General features: G+C 42.7%; 2 protein-coding genes across 2 annotated transcripts; both read left to right on the top strand.

The window, feature by feature from the left end:
* Nucleotides 1–7,455: 7,455 nt before the first annotated feature.
* On the top strand, nt 7,456–10,282 carry LOC307260667 (F-box only protein 39-like; the record flags this gene model as incomplete). The annotated part of the gene is made up of 6 exons (XM_080040944.1): nt 7,456–7,901; nt 8,006–8,177; nt 8,334–8,642; nt 8,937–9,161; nt 9,885–10,061; nt 10,157–10,282. 6 exons carry the CDS (start codon nt 7,456–7,458, stop codon nt 10,280–10,282), a joined length of 1,455 nt encoding a protein of 484 aa, XP_079897070.1.
* A 693-nt stretch (nt 10,283–10,975) lies between these two features.
* slc25a1a (solute carrier family 25 member 1a) lies at nt 10,976–14,064 on the top strand (the record flags this gene model as incomplete). The annotated part of the gene is made up of 9 exons (XM_080041220.1): nt 10,976–11,210; nt 11,676–11,783; nt 11,923–12,022; nt 12,667–12,805; nt 13,110–13,194; nt 13,296–13,400; nt 13,518–13,633; nt 13,715–13,788; nt 13,891–14,064. 9 exons carry the CDS (start codon nt 10,976–10,978, stop codon nt 14,003–14,005), a joined length of 1,077 nt encoding a protein of 358 aa, XP_079897346.1. The 3' UTR covers nt 14,006–14,064.
* Nucleotides 14,065–16,169: the final 2,105 nt, after the last annotated feature.

Raw genomic sequence — 16,169 nt, 5'->3', positions numbered from 1 at the left:
TGACATTGTGGGTCACAATCCTTTGCCACGCATTATGCCTCATCAACCATGCTTTCACCAGCCATTAGGATAACACAGGAAAAGCCTCACTCTTAAAACTGCATCCTTTGTTTGTGATCCCTGCAACCCATGTCTATGTGCTCTCCCCTTTGATCTCCTCTTTCCTTTTCTTTATACCGCTCTCTACCCTCATTGCCATCTCCCCCCCCTCCTCAATTACCCCCTCCCCCCACTCCTCCTTAATGCTCCCAAACACCCAATCTTCTTCCCCTTTTCTTCTCCATCCTCTCTCCATTTCTTGTTTTGTATGCAAGCCCCAAGGGAGAGAAATGGGTGAAAAGCACTCTCTCTGCACCACTGTCACAAAAGACTGGTGAGTCATCGCCACTTATGTTCCTGTCTCCCTCCTCCCACAAAAAACACACATGTACAGGAAAAACACTCAAATTACGCCTTACCTGCCGCACACTTACAGGAATATGCATACAGACACACATCTGATCTGTAAGTGCGCTGGAACACAACAACACACACACCATTTAGAGGAGTACAAGCCCGCAAACACACCTACCCGCCCACACACAAACACACACTCACGCACGCACGCCCACGCACGCACGCCCACACACACACACACACACACACACACACACACACACACACACACACACACACACACACACAGCTCCTCAAAACCACCCTGAAATTAAAACCCATGTCACATCGTTTAGTCGATAATTGTGTATGAAAAAGGCATTCATTGATGCATGCTGCCAGTCAAATCCAATGGGGTTTGTGTCGAGTCTGTATAGTGATAGTGGAATCTCATGGGAATAAAGACGTAACAGTTACACATAGGAAGGGAAAACTAAATACAGAGCTGCTTGTGCAAGATATGCTTCCTCACTAGACAAGGAAAAATTAAATGACTTGTGGATCAGAAGGACAGAAAAAGAAAGAAATTCCCGGAGGTAGCATGTTTCTTTGGGCTCAGTTAGTCCATTGACAGTTTATGAGGTACAAAGCAAATGCTCTTCCTCCATCTGCTGGAGGAATGAGTCACTTACAGCGCAGTCATGCTACTGCCATCTGCACAAGAGGGCAGTCTCCTGGATGAACACAATGTACACAATAAAACATACTGAGCTCCAGCTGAGCAAAATCATCTGAGACAGTCTTGGTTTGTCATCTATCTATCTATCTATCTATCTATCTATCTATCTATCTATCTATCTATCTATCTATCTATCTATCTATCTATCTATCTATCTATCTATCTATCTATCTATCTATCTATCTATCTATCTATCTATCTATCTATCTATCTATCTATCTATCTATCTATCTATCTATCTATCTATCTATCCCAATTACAGTGTAAAATTACAAACAAAATTCCTAATACTTCTATAGAAGTATTAAAGGCATACTCAGTGAATCCTTGGCGAAGGTTTGTTTGTCTGGCCACAGATTTTTAACCACATCACACCTGTAACTTTCTCTTTTGCGATACAACGGTGGAAAAATCTTGAAATGACACAACCATCCCCAATGCTCTGCTAGGATGTCAGCACAAAAAAAATCCAATGCAACATCTCAAGGCTGATGATCATACACTTTCCAACTCCAAGTGCAACAGAATTGGATTCAAGAACGCAAAATATGGCGGTAGGAACAACATCTGCATCGTTTGGTGGTAACACTTTTCCTGATGACATATAGCTATGGTGGAAGCTTATCCCACACAATTATGGAACTTGGCAAGTCATACCTTACCAAACCTTACCAAACCTCTCTTATTCTCAGGGAAGGTATCTCTGAACAGGGTGTCCAAGAACCTCAGAAGTTTCTGGGTCTTGAAACGGCCAATTATGGGAATAATATGTGTACTCACCATTCCCAGATATTGCAGCATATTGGTATTGTTTATGCGTTGGCCTGACATATCCACTGTGGCCCCGTGGCCACTAAAACATCTCTGCCATGTCTGTGAAACCAGCCGCATCAAGCAAGGGTATGAGGTATTTCACTTCCTTTCAACTAATTTTTTTCTCTATGAAAAAAAACAGACACAAGAAACAATTCAGTTTTACAGTGGTAATTTTTTTTTAAATGTTCTGTGATCTTCTCCATAACATGGATACGTATTTACAGGTATTTTGTAAGTGAATAGGCCATAATAAAGTAAAAGCCAAAATACTGTAAGATATAGTGCACACCAATGCTTTATCCTTATGTACGGGTGCCACAGCTCCTTCCGGTATACAGTTTCTCTCAAACGCCTTACGACGTTTCATGGCCATGTGGTGTCTTTGAAAGAGACCATTGCCCTCAAAGGTTTAACTGTGGGTCTCTCTCAGCATTATTTGCTACCACCATTTTCCACTTTTTTGCTCTTGTTGAGGTGTAAAAACTGCTCTTCAGCAACCAGCACAAGGTATTCAACCTTTCATAGTGCCACAAATTGACTCTTAAGTTATTCTACTGTACTTTTTATTTATTTAATTCTACTGCATTTCTTTGACTGGAATACTGGAAGAGAATTGTTCAAGTATTGAGTTTTCCCTGTGGACTGTTCGAATGATTGAAGACACCGGAGCATGGTTTACATAAGGCAGCCCTCAGCGACTGGCCTCCGCCTTGGTTATGTACATGGTCTACAACTTGTGGTGACGTTCAAGTTTCACCTGACAATAACAAACTGTTATTCAGGTAGTATATTCTTTGGATTATGTGGGAGCACTCTACTGCACTTTGTAGGTTTTGAATTTGCAGAATAGTTCTTCGCCGCTGGTCTTTGCGGGCTTGTTTTTGTCAAAGCAGATCCCACCGCAGAGACAACAGAGCCCTCACCTGATTAGCCTACTCTTTACAGAAACCTGCTTGTGAGCTATTCAGTCGCATTAAATATTGAAAGCCTGGAGTTTCCGTTTCACACACACACAGAGGGGAGGGAAGAAGACGGCAGGGAGGCAGACACAGGCCAGGAAGACACCCCAGGGGCAGGAGGGAGAGGGAAAAGTCAAATAAAGGAGGGATTAAGGGAAATAAGACATTGGGCACCCTGGGAGGGAGACACATGAGCAGGGATGGAGGGAGAGAGGGAGGAACAGGGAGAGAGCGTCCAGAGGTAAGACAAGGAGAGTTTGAATGTTTGGTGCCTTATCGGGTGCTCATCTCGAGTGTAACCGTAGAGGTTGAGGATTGATTGGCCGATAACCTTCTAGCCAGGCGGTTAGGAGGGCATGTTTCTTCAATTATCCCACTTCTCTCTCTCTCATACGACAGTGGGGCGTCTCCTACCGAGGTTGACACACTGACTCAAAACAGCAGCGAGGAGAGGGACGAGCCCCCAATCCTCCAGGAACCGGTGGAGGAGGAAGAGGACAACCAGGCCAACAGTGGAGCCTGTGATGGAGAGGTAGAGCCCAGCCAGGTCAGATTTGACAGGAAAACTAAAGCTATAGTGAGTAACATCTGTCACCCTCATGAGGAAGTCTGAGAAATTACAACAACACTGCACATCTGCAGTACATGAGGTGAGCCTTAGGTGATTGCGCATGGATGTTATCCCTTCAGCTGTACGTCCAGTTTTTTTCTTAGCAGTAAAACCAACAACTGAAACATTTCTTGGGTCCTTCTTGGGATTTTTCTGAGCTCCAGCGACAGTGTCAGGGGGTGACACCAGCTTGAATGAGCCCGACATTCATTTATATGAAAAAGTTACTCACTATAGCTTCACTTCACCAGAACTCATAATTAGGGCTGTCAAAATTAACGAGTTAACGCAGGGTGATTAATTTCTGGAATTAACGGCGTTAATTTTTTTAACACATTTAACGCATGCGCAGAATGATCCGCCCGTACATCCCACCGGCTCTGTACTACAGTCATCTAACGTTGTGGCTGACCCAGGATCAGTAGCTGCGCGCAGCCAAACATAGCAGCATGTTAGCCCGTGCCGTGTTTTAAAGTTTTAAACTGCTAACGGTCACGTCTGTGTCTGGGGCATAGATAGTATATAAAATCAACTGCCGCGGCTGGCAGTTGATGTCGGGAGCAACAGGAGGAGAAACATTGTCCACTCTGTTCAGAGCCCGCGAGGACACAAACGTCTGCAGTTTTCAGAGGTGTGTGTGATCAGACATCAACATAACGTCGGCTTCCTGGTACACATGAACAGTCCCCTAGGACGTGGTCGCATCTACACACGCACGCACGCACACAAATTTATTTTCAGTAGGCCTATTAAAACCATAATTTGGATTTTCAATTAATAAACATAGCCTACTAATTTTAAATGTACATATCCACCTTCTGTCATGTATCTTTCCGTTCATACAACAATATACAGAGAAAATTTGAATTTTTCAAGCATATTTCGAATGGTAAAATTAATCGTGATTAATCGTGATTAATCCACAGAATCCTGTGATTAATCTGATTAAAAATTTTAATCGTTTGACAGCCCTACTCATAATATATACTGTACATTAACACCCATCAGAGTCAATAAAGCAATAACTGATGGAAAGTAAAACTCAATATTTGGGTGTGTCCCCTGGTTGGGGTGATCGGTGAAGGTTGGGGAGGATCTATGTATTGGTAACAGAGAGACCTTAACACAGGAGACTTCGACAGCCACAGACACACAGGACAATGCTGACTGCCTCCCATTGTCCATCCTGCCTACAGAGGAAGAGTTGACCCCCCCTTCAGTGTCACGTCATCCCTCAAACGCACAGAGTAAGTCACAAACACCCACACCCAAAATAAATCATAATTTGTATCTGTATCATGCCTGTGCAAATACATTTACGTAAGGAAAACCAAGTTGCTGTTACTGCTTAAGTGTTTGTGTCTTCACAGATCGACCGTCTGAACCCTGCTGGTATTGCCTGAGATCTCTTGACTCAGAGTATCGCCCTGAAACTCCTAAACAGGTTTCACAAACTAAATTGAATACCTCTATGTGCAAAGACATTATAGAATTTTGAAGATACTTAATCATTTCTGGTCATATGTTCTTGCAAGATGTGTAAGTATTATTACCAAAAATGCTTTCAAGGGACAATAAGTTCAAAATTACAAGGGAAATTAATGTCTTCATTATTAGCATTTAGAATGTGACGGCGGCACAAATTCTTAAATTTAAACCGAATGAAAATCGTCAAAGCTATGTCATGGAAGGAATTACTTTAAAGAGGCAAAGAGGAAATGTAATTATGATAATAATTAAGATTTTTTTCAATTATTATTTGCAACTTTGATCAAAGGATATTTTTCCATGAGGACTTGATTTTAAATTACGTGTGATTGCAATTCGGAAAAATGTGATTAGGCTGTTGAATAATTTAAAAAACTTATTTAAAGGGTCGGCAAGTTCAGAGAATTGTGCATCAGCATTTTTTGTCTGTGAAACATCTACAGCCGCTCTGATGTTCGATAATCATATCACATAATCACAGAAAATATGCTGTACATACAGGGTAGATATTCCCTTTCTGGTAACACCACTCTCGTCTGTTGCCGTGTTGCAGGAAGACTCAGATCCTTTGTCACCACCTCCCTCTAGTGACCAGAAAGTGAACTACCAGACAGACCCTCGCCCTCACTTCGGTGTAGCCTGGTCCTCCCACTCCACGTGTCGCCCCCTGTGGGGCAGCGAGGGGCCCTGCTGGGGCCAAAGAAACCAGGAGGTGCCTGATCAGACGCACACCTGCCCTCACTGCCATCTGGGGCTGCCCCCTGACACACTGCGTTGGCATGAGGTTGGCACAGATGCCTGTAAACACACACAGACATAAATAGAGACACACAGGCTCACAGATTCCACGAAGCATACCACAGCTTATGTCACTCTGTTTACCAGTAAGCCTCTGACTGTTTTCTTTCTCTGTGCACAGGCTAAGTGTCTACTGTTTGACGGGCCGGGGAACACAACGGAATAAATGGAGACATCATCAGAGAAAAGTTTAGCTTGTACTTAAAAACAAAACAACGCTAACTACTCTCTGTAGTGATGCTCGCAGGAAGTACATTGCACCTAAAAGTTATGTTCATTTAGACGTTATGTTTATCTGTGATATTTTTTATGAGGTGTCAATAAAAAATAAGCTGCATGTGTTCAACAATAGTCTGTCCTTTTTGATTACAGGATTAAATACTATTTGTTTCTATAAAAAATAAAGGGCATGCAGTTCTCTTTTTGCAAAAGGAGTGTGAAGAGAGGAAAATTAAGATTGAGTTTTTTTGTTAATGCTAACAGAAATGCCTTTTCAGATTATTTTATAGAAATAGAAGAAAGTTTGGTTTTATGCACTAAATTATTAAACATTTTGAACCTTCACCCTTTTTAAGTCTTTTATTCTACACTATAATATTTTGAGTTCTTTAGATTGTTTGGTACTAGTTTCTAAGATGGCACCCCTCTGTAAAGGGCTTAAAGAGTGTTTATTATTAGCTAATAAGTCATTCACAAACGTTTTATAGATACATTGAGTATTACTAAGAACACATTTGTTGTTGCCAGGCAATAAAGAAAAAAAAACTTAAGCATCATTTATTTTTGGTAAGAATGCATCTCTACCTTTTGGTTATCCAATAATGAATCCATCATGTCTGCAGTTATAAACCTCACAATGACTGATTTATTTCTTTTTTTAAATAATTTTGTCAGGGATAATATTATCCGATCCACTCCATTGTTTTGTTTTGTTTGTTCGTTTGCGTTTTGGCCTCCTAGGCAGCTTTGCATTTCTACCACATGACCAGTGATGGGGTTGCTAGGCAACATTGGCTCCTTATAAGGTCCACCCGATCATTTGATTTTGCTTTTACCTGGGTGGGTAGGCCTGTGGGAAATTAATCAAAGAATTATTAAATTGTCTCAGAAAGGAGCTTTGAAAGAAAGAAATAATCCAACCAGTCAAAGGGATTTTAGGGCCATTACATTGTTTTTTAAAATAGGAAATTGCATACGGACTATTAATAAAGCCAAGTAGTTATAACATGTGAAACCTTTTGATAGAGTGCCTGAGATTTTTCTTTGCAAGCCAGTTTGCCTTGAATTTTCTCTTGAGGGTCAAACAAAGTACTTTATGAATTGATTCAAATTGTGGAACTGAACTGATTCCTTGTGATATCACAATAGAACCTAATAGAACATTCTGTGGTATGGTTCTTCCACAGTGTCTCATTCACTGTTGGACTGCTTGCAGCTTCAGGTAATGTCTCTATGTCTCTCCTCTATGCTTTTTTTCATAAATTTTTCAGACTTTTCCCCTTATCTAAAGTGGGACTAGCATCTCACACAGATAATTGCATTTACCGACAGTTACAGTGGTGATACAAGCTGGGGCAATCAATGTAAATTCTTCTGGAAATTCAAAACTTACCCATACTTGTTTTTTTAGATAAAGTCTGTGGCACTGGGTTCATACAGGACAAACAAAAATGGAGGAGATGCTTCTTAAGTTGACAAAGAAAATAGACAGCAGTGATGAAGATGAGGACAATGAAGAGGTGATGGGTGAAGATCTCAATGAAGAAGGTCTCGAGGGCAGCTCAGAAACAGAGAGCAAGTGGGGGACTCTTCCTTACGTGTGCCTGCGGCTCGTGTTCAGGTGTCTTACTGACCAAGATCGCAGGAGTGCAGAGCTGGTTTGTTTTCACTGGCACAGTGTCATGCGCTCTCCCTCTCTGTGGCGCTACCGCTACTTCCAACTCAGTGGTCGGCTGTCCAAATACAGGCAGTCTGAATACTGCTCAGCTGTGGCCTACGCACGCAGTCTGGGAGCCTCCCTGGAGAGGCTAGAAGTTCTTGTGTGTGCTCCACGCAGGTCTTTGGTAGCCCGGCGACTGGAGCAAACCATCAGCGGGCTGTTGTCTGAGCTCACCAGGTAAAGGAGTTTGTTTTGTGAAGGCCCATCCGAACCAAATCACGATTACCTTGAAAATGACCAAGAGACAAATCCCTAAACTAAGTATTATTTTGCCTCCACAGAGCAAATGCCCCACTGTCTTCCCTTTCCATCATGAGGCTGGAGTTGGATCGGGCCTCCTGGACTCTAGGGCTCAGGAACTCTTTAGTAAACTGCCTGATTCTCTTCCTTCGTAGAGGAGGCTCAAAACTTAACTCTATTTGTCTGAGTGGGATGCGAAACTGCCTGCATCATGTGAGTACAACACTAGCTTAACTAAAATAGTGTATGAGCAGATTTGTGATTGCCACGGGTGTTTCACCGAAGTACCCGTGGTGGTCAACATGCACTTAAAAATGCACAATGCTTGTTAATTCTAATAAGCTAATTTTGTTCCAAATATTGTTATAGGGTCTGGAGTTGCTTTCTGCCATGGCAAGTACTCAGAGGCGCCTCTACCCCCGATGCTATATCTCTTCCTTGGACTTGAAGGGATTCTTTTCTGCCTCTGTGCAAGTTCACCTGAACTCCAGTCTTCCCAATGTCCTGCGCCACATGCCAGGCCTCACCAACCTGAGCCTGAGCTACTCCTGTATGTCGGATGAGCTGCTGATGGCTCTCCAGCACAAACACAGAAAATGGAGAGGTAACTCCAGTATGGAAGGGATCTCCTTGCAAACATTCACGCTGCACTGCTCTGTGAACGAGCCCCATCGACAGGTTAGCAAGAAATAAAACAGCACTCATTTAACCCCAATGAAAACTGATTAAGTGCTCAAGTTGGTGGCTGAAGTGTTAGAGCATGGAAGGCCCTTGAATGTTTTGAGATGTGTCAACCTGCACAAATGCTCTTCTTGTCAAGCTATTAGTGTACTTCCTGTGAGATAAGTATGGTGTGAGCACTTCCTGAAATATCAAAAGGGGTTGGAAAAATAAGATGCCACTGGTGAAAAATGTATACCCCTGCAGGTTTCCTTTGTAAATGTCTGTCCTTCCCTTTTCTCCTCTTTCAAGCTTGTGAGTGGCAGCTTATGGGCAACTTTGGCATCACTTTGCCCGGACCTGAAAGTCAAGCTCACGGTAGACCAGGTCACCAACACTAACTGGCTGGCAAGGATACTGCTGCCGGAGATGCCCCTGACAGATTTCAGCATGACAGCTTTCTACTCCCCTGATGAAGAGTGGCGCGCCAAGCCCGTCCTCCGTGACATGCTGCCTCGGTACAGACGCAGTCTGCAGGTCGGTAGGCCAAGGAGGCAGCATCCTTAAGAGCAAATGTTGTTGAACTAGAACACAGTTGTTAAATATTTCAGTTAAGGCCATTTTATGTTAGTTGCAGAGCTAAAGTAGCTAAAAGTTTTGGTCTGCCAGGACAACTATTACTGTACATGCATTACCATCACAGATGTCCCAATAATTGTTTAAGACTTTATCATTATGATTAAGATTACATATCTTCAAAGCTAAGAAATTCCGATCAATCCTAGCTGCACTGTTTTCATTGCTTATTGGTGAATAGCTATAACTATGCTTAACATCTGCATTTTAGTGCTGCCATTGTCAGCATGTTAGCATATAAGCATTTATCTCGATGCACACTTGGGCCTATAGGTAGAGACATAGCTGCTAGTATGTTTGTGAGCTCTTACTTTAAATATAACTGTTTGATAACACCAAACCAGAATGCCACTGAACACTTGTTTTAGCATGGAATTGAATGTGTCATCTTTTCCAAACAGCAGCTTTTGCCAGTGCTATAAACTGTCTGAGGATGTTTATGACATGCATTTGAAAGCTCTGTAAAAATCTGTTATGTTGACTGGATTTTTGGTCGGGACTGATTTATATGAAAGAGAAGTTATAAAATAATCTCGCTTTGAAGAACCAAAGTAACCACAATCAAATAAGTATATCAATATGAATGTGATATATAGTATTGACCTTTAACTTGTCTGCCTGTAGCATCTGACCCTAGATCTGAGCAACTGCACTGAAACACTGGATGATGAACTGCTGGAGCTGGTTAAAGCGTGTGAGTGTCTGGAGGAGCTGAGAGTCTGGGCTTTCTTGGACGTCAGCACGGTGGATCGGCTGCTGCAAATCAGACTGACAGAAAGGAGCTTACTCAACAAGATCAGAGTAAGAAAACAAGATAGATCCGGACTGAATCTATGCACATACTCAAGAAGATGTACATAAACATCCTACTAATGCTCTTGTTGATCGCTAACCAGATGAGAGTCTATTCAATGGATGAGGACACAGACGACCAGGAAGACCAGCTGGAGGAAATTTTGTCTTCTCGCCTGCAATTCCCTCCTGAATTAGAATTTTTCGCTTCAGTCTACTCCTTTGTATAAACACTGCTCACGTGAAAATAGTGCTAATAGACAAGTTAACACCAAATCAAAAATAAAACCTGAACCAAGCATCACATTCCCCTGTATCTTCTCTCTGTATCCGTCTATCACGGGGTGGGGGTTGTGGGTGGAAACACTGACCTAGTTTCATTGTGGGTGATGGGTGAGGCAGTGTCTGTGTGTGATTGCACGTTCTCTGGCATGGCTAGAGCACTATTTAAGGCAACAGGGATTATGAGGCAACAGCATGTATATCTAGTCCATTATTATATTAATCTTATTCAGTTGATTTCATATTAACATTATCATCACCACAACATTCCATTGCTCAGAGTAGGCCTATAGCCTAGCATACACATTAAAGTAAATCTCTGTGTAATCATAGCTCAATAGCCCTCCATTATCACATAGGCCAACTTGTACACACAGGATATATAGCCATCAGTAAAACAGCATCATCCACGTTATTGGTCGAAAACAAGTCATGCATAGTCACGTGACATGCGCTGGCATTTGGCAGCACGGTGAGCCAATGGCATGCCCCATCACCTGACCGCTATTTGAATATTGATGCTCCCCTCGGCCGTCACATTGGTGCGCCTGCCAGTGTTGTTGTTGCTGTGACATTGTCTGACTGGGATCATTATCACCACACTGGAATATAGTTCTACAAACCAGCCCCCGACGACCAAAATGTCCTCACTGCTCAAGCCGTTTTCGGTATGTGAGGGGCCATGCGAGAGGATACGACATCCGGACTCAGCCCCTCTTCTGGAGCCACCATCCCGGCGTCTGATCGCCGCTGCTGCCGCCGCGGGGCTGGGCTCTCTGCCGGCACACCAGCGGCTGTACGCGGCGAGGAGAAACCTTGCGGCTGCTGCCGTCGGAGGGAGAAAAATCACGCATCCTGGAAAGGCCATTCTTGCAGGTTGATTTTGCAACACATATTCATCCCGCAGACCCCCCCACCCAGCCTCATAGCCCATTGCTTTATGCACATCAGTCCAAATCTCAATCTGTCGCCCATTAAGACTATCCATGTATAACTGGGTCAAAAACCAAACGCACTCAGCCAGCAGTGAGTGAGACTAGAGCATGTCGTAGTTACATGTAGGCTACTTGTGTTTATAATTTATTTATGATTGGCTTCGGCTACATCGCATTATCTGAATTGATCCAAGACAGCTCTGAAGGTTAATACTGTTGTAGCCTACTGCATAGAGACCAACTGTGTAATCACATTAGCATTTCATTAACAGTCAAAGATACTGCCAGGAATGATCCAGCATCAGCACCACTGAAATAGTTCCTCCAGCTCACAGAACATTCAAGAACAATTCTTCATAGTGAGTCGACAGAACCAGACAGTGTCTCTCTCCTCCTTCACTCTCAGGTGGAATCGCAGGAGGAATTGAGATCTGTATCACCTTCCCCACAGAGTATGTCAAGACCCAGCTGCAGCTGGATGAGAGAGCCAACCCGCCGCGATACAGAGGGATTGGTAGGTCACTTAAGGACCCATGTGACTGTGTTGACTGACTGAAGGTTTGTGTGCTAGGGCTTGTGCAGGTTTACTCACTCCTGGATGCTCTTTGTGTTTGTGTGTGTGTGTGTGTGTGTGTGTGTGTGCGTGCGTGCAGGTGACTGTGTGAAGTTGACTGTGCAGGATCACGGACTCAGAGGGTTATATCGAGGTCTCAGCTCCCTGCTCTTCGGATCAATACCCAAGTCTGCAGTGAGGTGAAGATGCACTCATGATATACAGCAGCTTTAACTTGTCAGCCTTAAAACAGCTACAATAGAAAATAATATTTTTAACAGTAATTAATGAATTAAGATTATAAAATCGCACTTAATTATTTATAGTTTAACAGTTAGAGTGATGTCAAGGCAGTGACACAGCATTTCTTGGTACTTAAGGGAGCCACATTTGTAGTGCTGCTGCTATAAATGATAATCAATTAATCTGCAGATTTTCTTCTCAAAGGATTTTCTGTTTCGTCTATAATACATCAGACTTCCATAAGCACAAGGTGATCTTATCAAATGTCTTGTTTTTGTCCAACCAACTGTCCAAATGCTCAAGATATTTAATTGACTTTAATGTCAGGACAAGGAAAAGCAGCTTATTCTAAGATTTAGCGAGAAAAAAATAAATGTAAAGCTGAATCAGTGGTCCAGACAGTTGCTGATTGGTTTTCCGTCTGTAAACTAAACTCATAATATAGCTACCTATCAACTTGATGGAGTTGGTGCTCATACTACCATTGATTCGATGATCAAACTATGACCGACAGTGGAATTTGTCACAAAAACGTAAGCCCTCTTTGGCGCTCATTTTGACTCATTTATTCTCAAATGCATCACCTTCCCGTCTTCCACAGGTTTGGCACGTTTGAGATGCTCAGCAACCCAATGCGAGACGCCACGGGTCGGCTGGACAACACACGGAGCCTCGTGTGCGGTTTGGGAGCAGGTATCGCAGAAGCCATCGTGATCGTCTGCCCCATGGAGACACTCAAGGTCAGTGGAGCTGGATGCTATTACACATTACATGTCATTTAGCAGACACTTTTATCCAAAGCGACTTACAGCTGGAGCACACATTCATACACCGATAGCAGCAGCTACCACGCAGGGTGCTGGCTAACTATCAGGAGACAGTTAGAGTTCAGTTTCTTGCTCAGGGACACTTGGACATGTGGCGGAAAGACTGGGGATCGAACCACCAACCCTATAGTTGAGGGTCCACCTCCCTATCCGCCACAGACATGTTTTGTCTTCTGTAAAAAGCTCTTTCCACATCATATTATGCCTTGTCCTTTAGGTGAAGATGATCCATGACCAGTGTTCCCTCAATCCTCGCTACAGAGGCTTCTTCCACGGAGTCAGTGAGATTATCAGAGAGCAGGGTAAGAGAGCGGAGTCTGGTACTAACCAGAATCTGTAATTACCGGTATCCTTATGTGTAGCTTGTGCTCCGAACGAAAGCATAACCTGTTGACTCATTTAGGTGTGAGGGGAACGTATCAAGGTCTGACAGCGACAGTCCTGAAACAAGGGACCAATCAGGCCATCCGATTCTACGTGATGACCTCGCTGCGCAATTGGTACAAAGGTGAGAAAGCCAACATACCACAAAACAAAAAAAAGTCCTTTTTCAGTCCAATTCATTGATGAATTCTCAACTCCCTTTCCCTCTCCATCAATCCAACGCTTGGATTCGCCACTAAAGGTGACGACCCCAGACGAGAAATGCACCCAATTGTAACGGCGGTGTTCGGAGCAACGGCAGGAGCCGCCAGTGTCTTTGGAAATACACCTCTGGATGTGGTGAAGACCAGGATGCAGGTAGAGAAAGGCAACCTACGATGATATTTATTACACTCCTGGGGGTCTACCATTTTTACAGACACACCTTTTTTATTGTAGGGTTTGGAGGCCTACCGCTACAAAAACACAGTGGACTGTGCCTTCCAGATCTTGAAGCATGAAGGACCACAGGCGTAAGTAACCCCCCTTTGATCCCCGATCGTATTCCGTGTGCCATTTTCAGCTTTCACTGCAGAGTGAAAGAGTGTCAACGAAAAACCATCTCTCTCACGCAGCTTCTACAAAGGAACAGTTCCCAGGCTGGGCCGCGTGTGCTTGGACGTGGCCATAGTCTTCGTCATCTATGAGGAGGTGGTCAAACTACTAAACAATGTGTGGAAGACCCAGTAGAGCTGATGATTTCAAGATGGTGGAAAAGCGGTCCAGAGGGAAGTAAGCACAGACCAGTGCCTCATGCTACGCACAACTGAACACCTCTACTCTCCTCCATGCTATCTCCCTGCATTGCACCGAGCAGAAGACTACTGCTTAATCGTGACCAGTTTCCATATTAAAACCAATGATTTGCAGGTGGTATACTAAAATAACAAAAACAAAAAGGTGGAGGGAGTGTGGCTTTGACGCACTAAACGATTCCATTGTGGGTTTCTCCTTTTAGACTTAGGAATCAAGAGGGATCATTTTATTTTGAAGGGGCAGAAATAGGCAGCTCAAGTAATGAACACATGTCATTCTGTGTGCCTGACCAAACTTGTAGAATTGTTTTTTGTTGTTGTTTTATTACCACAAACATGAGTGCATTTAGAGAAGAAAACACACGTATTATTAACCAAAAGTTCAAATAAGAGCGGAGGACAAAAAAACAAACCGTTTAGGTCAATAGGGAAATTCTGTATGTCTGAAGTTTTAGCTTTATATGACTGTTGTTGCGTGCACATTGTAGAGGGAATACTTTGTACCGAAACCATAATTGTGTCTTTTGATTCACGGAGTACTTACAATACTGAGCGAAGAACATAGATGCTACCGGACACAACCAAGCTCTCCGCAGTAGTAGTTTAAAGTGTCCGTGTGGTCCTTTCAACACATCAAGTCGCTTAACTTGCCAGTGTTTGTGTTGTGGCCGCATCATACGGGAACGTCAAGAGTGTATTTAGTATGACTGCAAACTGGTCTGGAGTCAGTACCTCTCGCCACAAATTGTTTCGCAGCGTTAAATTGAAGCAAGCAGTCGTTGAGCGCATGTTGTCAGAAAAATAAATAAAACCCAATGTAGCACAATCTTCACACGCAGTCTTAAAAGGAGATGAGAGACAAGTGTATTAATAGCTAATGAATTACATTTTCAACAACAGTAGAGCTACTTAGGTGTTCAGTTGGCAGTTGAGTTATCTACAACTGCTTGTAAAGGCTTTTATTATTTGACCAGTAATTTTTTTTGTTCAGACCAGTCAGGCTGTTTTTTCCAAGCAGGTGCTTCTGTGCATGCCTGAACTATACAAGTGACTTCTACCCAAGATGAGATGACAACATGTATACATATCCATGAAAGCCATATGACACCAGCTCGCTTTGAGCCTTCAGTGGTTTTCTCATGCTAATCAATTCACTCATTCAACGGCCCTCCAGTAAGATATGTCACTTTAATAATCTTTGTTTACGTCGAGCTAACCTGCATCATAAGCTTTTTGTATGCTAACTGGTAATATTAGCCATCTTTAATTGCACTCATTCTTGTCTAACTTAGTGTTTACATGCATTGAACGACGCAACAGGGACAGTAGATGTATCAGAGGCTAGATCTGACTTGTGTTTAAAGCAAGGCTTGGTTGTAGTTGCACCACAGGGCCTTGCACAGAAGCCTTTTACTCCTCTTTGCCAAACTACTTTTTATTTCCACTCTAATTTACTTGATAGCAGCAAATCTTTATTACATTTTAAAGCAAGGAGCCACATAATATTGTTATGTCTTTGTGTCTACTTTTTTGTGTTTTCTTTTATTAACTAAAGCACATTTTTACTGTTTAAATTCTTTATGTGTTTTGCTGCTTTTTCTTGTGTACGTCATCGTACAGCATATCAGATCTGGTGTGATTTACATTCACGTTTCAAAATGTCCTGTCTGGAAAACTGAAGGATAAAATGAATTACCGGTAATGGGGCAAAGACTACAATAAGTTATATTAGGAAAAAAATCATGCTCCCATGTATGATTTTATTGATCTGGCAACATGTGTAGACATAACATGGTGTCCATTGGCTTCAATAAATTTGTGATTAAAAAACCCGATCTGTGACTCTTGATGTGTTTAAGTTTACAGTTACTGTTGGCTGCATTTTAAATGTAGTATTCAATGATTTACTGCATTATAAAAACTATCTTTACAGTGACAGTTACTTATAATTTTTTTGATAAATAAGTCATACCCTGGAAATCCAGAGTCGCCGCTAACAAATTGCAATATACTCCGCAGCTTAGATGTGGGTCTGGATTTTCATGATCATAGAACTGAAGCTCTACAGGCTCAAGCACTAGCTTGAGGATTTGCAACCA

Source organism: Ammodytes marinus, assembly GCF_949987685.1.
Source record: "Ammodytes marinus genome assembly, chromosome: 14".
Taxonomy (NCBI): Eukaryota; Metazoa; Chordata; class Actinopteri; order Uranoscopiformes; family Ammodytidae; genus Ammodytes; species Ammodytes marinus.
Note: the sequence above shows the minus strand (reverse complement) of the source record. Positions and strands in the feature narration are given on the sequence as shown.